Source organism: Cebus imitator, unplaced genomic scaffold (assembly GCF_001604975.1).
Source record: "Cebus imitator isolate Cc_AM_T3 unplaced genomic scaffold, Cebus_imitator-1.0 Scaffold346, whole genome shotgun sequence".
In the NCBI taxonomy this organism is placed as follows: Eukaryota; Metazoa; Chordata; class Mammalia; order Primates; family Cebidae; genus Cebus; species Cebus imitator.
The window spans coordinates 288088-293225 of NW_016107661.1; the positions used below are offsets into that span (position 1 = coordinate 288088).

The 5138-nt window shown below is 48.1% G+C and overlaps 1 protein-coding gene across 1 annotated transcript in view; it reads left to right on the forward strand.

Annotated features, from left to right (window-relative positions):
* Nucleotides 1–5138, forward strand: part of CUNH16orf96 (chromosome unknown C16orf96 homolog) — a 50049-nt gene that overhangs the window by 11762 nt on the left and 33149 nt on the right. The window contains exon 2 of the mRNA XM_017505974.2: nt 4303–4407. Coding sequence (XP_017361463.1) covers nt 4303–4407 — 105 coding nt within the window. The remainder of the gene's footprint in view (nt 1–4302; nt 4408–5138) is intronic.

A 5138-nucleotide genomic window follows, 5' to 3' on the forward strand; every position in this document is an offset into this window, starting at 1 on the left:
ATCTCGGCTCACTGCAACCTCCACCTCCCTGGTTCAAGCGATTCTCCTGCCTCAGCCTCCCAGGTAGCTGGGACTACAGGTGCATGCCACCACACCCAGCTAATTTTTTTTGTATTTTTAGTAGAGACGGGGTTTTATCATGTTGGCCAGGATGGTCTCGATCTCTTGACCTCGTGATCCGCCTGCCTCGGCCTCCCAAAGTGCTGGGATTACAGGCTTGAGCCACCATGCCTGGCGTTTTTTTTTTTTTTTTTTTGAGATAGATTCTCGCTCTGTCACCAGGGTGGAGTGCAGGGCGTGACCTCAGCTCACTGCAACCTCTGCCTTCCAGGTTCAAGTGATTCTCCTGCATCAGCCTCCCAAGTAGCTGGGTCTACAGGCACACGCCACCAAGTTTAGTTAATTTTTGTATTTTTTAGTAGATACAGGATCTCACTATGTTGCCCAGGCTGGTCTGGAACTCCTGAACTCAAATGATACTCCCGCCTCAAGCTCCCAAAGTGCTGGGATTACAGGCATGAGCCACCATACCTGGCCTCTCTGTTGCTTTCTAATGTAATTCCATTGTGGTCAGAATATGTATTTTGCATAATTTCAATCCTTTTGAAATTTGTTAAGGCTTGTTTTGTGGCCTTACCATATGGTCTACCCTGGAGAGTATTCTTGTGCAATGTGCACTTGAGAAGAATATGTATTCTACCATTGTTATATTCTATAGATATCTATTATGTCTAGTTGGTTTGTAGCATTGTTCAAATTTTCTCTTTTCTTGCTGGTCTTTTGTTCTGTTAATTTTATTTATTTTATAGGAATAGGGTCTCCCTTTGTTGCCCAGGCTGGTCTGGAACCCCTGGGCTCAATCCGTCCTTCCACCTCAGCCTCCCAAAGTGCTGGGATTACAGGTGTGAGCCAATGCATCCAGTCCCTTGCTGTTCTTTTTTTTTTTTCTTCTTTTTTTTTTTTTGAGACAGTGTCTCACTCCTTCACCCAGGCTTGAGGGCAGTAGTACAATCACAGCTCACTTCAGCCTCAACCTCATGGGCTCAGGTGATCCTCCCATCTAATCCTCCCAAGGACTACAGGCATGCACCACCACACCTGGCTAATTTTGGTATTTTTTTGTAGAGATGGGAGACTGCTGTGTTGCCCAGGCTGGTTTCGAACTCCTGGGCTCAAGTGATCCACCTGTCTCAGCTTCCCAAAGTGCTAGGACTGCAGGTGTGAGCCACTGCACCCAGGATACTGTTCTTTTTATCTTAGGCTTGTTTTTTTGGGATGGAGTCTGCCACCCAGGCTGGAGAGCAGTGGCATGATCTTGGCTCGCTGCAACCTCTGCCCCCCAAGTTCAAGTGATCCTCCCACCTCTGCCTCCCAAATAGCTGGGATTACAGGCGAATGCCAGCAGGCCTGGATAATTTTGTGTTTTTGGTAGAGATGGGGTTTCATCATGTTGGCCAGGCTGATCTTGAACTCCTGACCTTGAGATCCACCAACCTTCGCCTCCCAAAGTGCTGGTATTACAGGTGTGAGCCACCATGCTGGACCTTATCTTAGTTATTCTATTCATTATTGAAAATAGGATATTGAGGCTGGCACAGTGGCTAACACCTATAATCCCAGCACTTTGGGAGGCCAAGGAGGGTGGACCACCTGAGGTCAGGAGTTTGAGACCAGCCTGATCAATATGGTGAAACCCTATCTCTACTAAAAAATACAAATATTAGCTGAGCATGGTGGTGGGGGCCTGTAATCCCAGCTACTTGGAAGGCTGAGGCAGGAGAATCGCTTGAATCTGCGGAGGTTGCAGTGAGCTGAGATTGCACTACTGTACTCCAGCCTGGGTGACACAGCAAGACTCTGTCTCTAAAAATAAAAATAAATAAATAAATGAAAATAGGATATTGAAGTCTTAACTATTCTTGCGAATTATCTATTTCTTCTTTGTAACTGAGTACCCCTGTTGTTCTAAGAGATAGTTTATTTTTAACATTATTTTCTCTTCCTTTTTCCTTCCCTACCGTTCCCTACTTCCTGCTTAGCACTTTAGAAATGCAAAGAGAGGGCTGGGTGCAATGGTTCACACCTGTAATCCCAGCATTTAGGGAGGCCTAGGTGGGGTGATCACAAAGTCAGGAGTTTGAGACCAGCCTGGCCAATATGGTGAAACCCTGTCTCTACTAAAAATACAAAAATTAGCCAGGCATGGTGGCACACGCCTGTAGTCCTAGCTGCCGGAGAGGCTGAGGCAGAAGAATCACCTGAACTCAGGAGGCAGATGTTAACAGTGAGTAACACTCCAGCCTGGGCAACAGAGTCAGACTCCATCTCAAAAAAAAAAAAAAAAAAAAGGAAAAGAAATGCAAAGAGAGGCCAGGTGACGTGGCTCATGCTTGTAATCTCAGCATTCTGGGAGGCTGAGGTGGGCGGATCGCTTGAGGTCAAGAGTTCAAGACAAGCCTGGCCGCTATGGTGTAACTCCATTATCGGGGCGTGGTGGTACGCTCCTGTAGTCCCAGCTACCTAGGAGTCTGAGGTGAGAGAATCCCTTGAACCCGGGAGGTGGAGGTTGCCTGGGCGACAGAGCAAGACTGTGTCTCAAAAAAAAAAAAGCAAAGATAGCCTTTGACCCCTCCTTCACCAGGCACTCCCTACAGGGCAACTTCATGTAACTCCTGGAGAGAAAGGAAACAGATTTAGAGACCAAAGCACGCCCCTTATAGGACTTTCACCTGGGAACTTCCACCCTTCAGGGATTACCTGGGAACTCACACTCACCAGGAGGGCAAGTTGAAAGCGTGCCTACTTGGCCACTTTTACAACTTCTTCCCAGGAAGGTGCCAACTCAGCTGCCCGGTAGATAAGACATCAAGCTCACAGGGGAGCCCCTGCCCTTGCTGGCTCTGTACCTTACCTCCTAAAAGTGCCCACTTTTTGTTCCAGAACTGAAGTGGCACATTTAAAGCCAGGACACTTAGTGCCCCCTCCTCAAGCTAGCTTCGGAATAAATTCACTTTCTTTTTGGTACCAGACCTTGCTCATGGTAACTGGACCCTGCAAAGCAGCAAGCAACCAACGTGCTTTTCAGATGCACTTTCAGTTCTGTCAGTTTTTCCTTCATGTATTTTATAAAGGGCTCTGTTGTTAAATATGTATGTTTATAATTATTATATCTTCCAGATGGATTATTGATCCTCTGAGTGGAAAAAAACAAACTCAGTTTCTTTCACACTGCTCTCATAACACACTATTTTTTTTTTTTTTTTTGAGACAGAGTCTTACATCATCATCTAGTCTGGAGTGCAGTGGTGCCATCTCGGCTCACTGCAACCTCTGCCCCCCACGTTCAAGTGATTTTCCTGTCCCATCCTCCCAAGTAGCTGGGGTTATAGGAACAAAACAGCACGCCCTGCTAAGATTTTTTTGTATTTTTATTAAAAACGAGATTTCACCATCTTGACCAGACTGGTCTTGAACTCCTGGCCTCAAGTGGTATGCTCACCTCAGCCTCTCAAAGTCCTGGAATTACAGGCATGAGTTATCGCGCCCGGCTCTCAACACACTTCTGACACCAGATGTGTGAGGGTTTCTCCCTGCCCCAGCAAGCAATCAGTTCTGCAGGCAGGCTGCTTCCCCTTTTGCCCTCTGGGAGCAGTGGCTCATATCCCAACACTTTGGGAGGCCGGGGCAGATCGCTTGAACTCAGGAGTTTGAGACCAGCCTGAGCAACACGGTGAAACCCCTGTCTCTACCATAAAAACAAACAAAACAAAACAAAATTAGCTGGGTGTGGTGATACACACCTTGTGGTTCCAGTTACTCAGGAGGCTGAGGCAGGAGAATCACTTGAGCCCAGGAGGTGGAGGTTACAGCAAGCTAAGATTCAGCCACTGCACTCCAGCTTCGGCCACAGAGTGAGACTCCATCTTAGAAAAAAAAAGGTAAATGCAACCCTGTCTTCCCTGCTCATGATCCTCCAGTGGCTTGTACCCAGGAATGGGCTGTGCTTCCTCTGTGGCTGACATCTATCGTGCAAGAAAGGGCGTGAGATGCTTCATAATGAGTTACTTCTGGTTACTGGATATATTCAAATACAGAGTTGCCTCCTTCTCATCCAGGCCACATGGAGCTCAGAGCACTGTTGACTTTAGTAGCATCTGCTGTCCCCCTTGTAGGTTCAAGCCTCTGCCTTGGGAGAGCCAAGAGGACCCCTTGGACAGCAGCTATCATCAGGAAGCTTCTGCACTTCACTCACCTTCACCCCCAGCCATACCTGACTTCACATTTTCTCCTCCTCTTTTGCAGTCAATGCAGACACTGCAGGACCTGCTCACTGATCTTCATGCACTCCAGGTCACCGTCAAAGCCCTCAGGAAGGACGTGGACATGCTGAAGAACATGCTTGACAAGGTTGTCCCTCCCCAGCCTCCTCCTTGCCAGCTGCGATGCTCAGGCCATTGGGGGTTGGAGCGATAAGGAAAATCGAGGAAGCTTACTCTTAGGCCAAGAATGCAGCTGTGAGGGCATGCTCACATGGCCCCTCCACTTGGCCAGTGCCACTGACTTCTCTGTGACCCCTCCATGCTTCCGTTTTTAATCTTTTTTTTTTTTTGAGATGGAGTCTCACTGTTACCCCGGCTGGAGTGCAGTGGCACGATCTTGGCTCACTGCAACCTCTACCTCCCGGATTGAAGTGATTCTCCTGCCTGAGAATCACTGGATTATAGGCGCACACCACCATGCCCAACTAATTTTTGTATTTTTAGTAGAGATGGGGTTTCACCATGTTGGCCAGGCTGGTCTTGAACTCCTGACCTCAGGTGATCATCCCACCTTGGCCTCCCAAAGTGCTGAGATTACAGGTGTGAGCCACCACACCCGGCTGACTCCTTCATGCTTTCTACCCCACTGTGTTAAGACATTAGTTATAGGCCGGGTGCGGTGGCTCAAGCCTGTAATCCCAGCACTTTGGGAGGCCGAGGTGGGTGGATCACGAGGTCAAGAGATCGAGACCATCCTGGTCAATACGGTGAAACCCTGTCTCTACTAAAAATACAAAAAAATTAGCTGGGCATGGTGGCACGTGCCTGTAATCCCAGCTACTCAGGAGGCTGAGGCAGGAGAATTGCCTGAACCCAGGA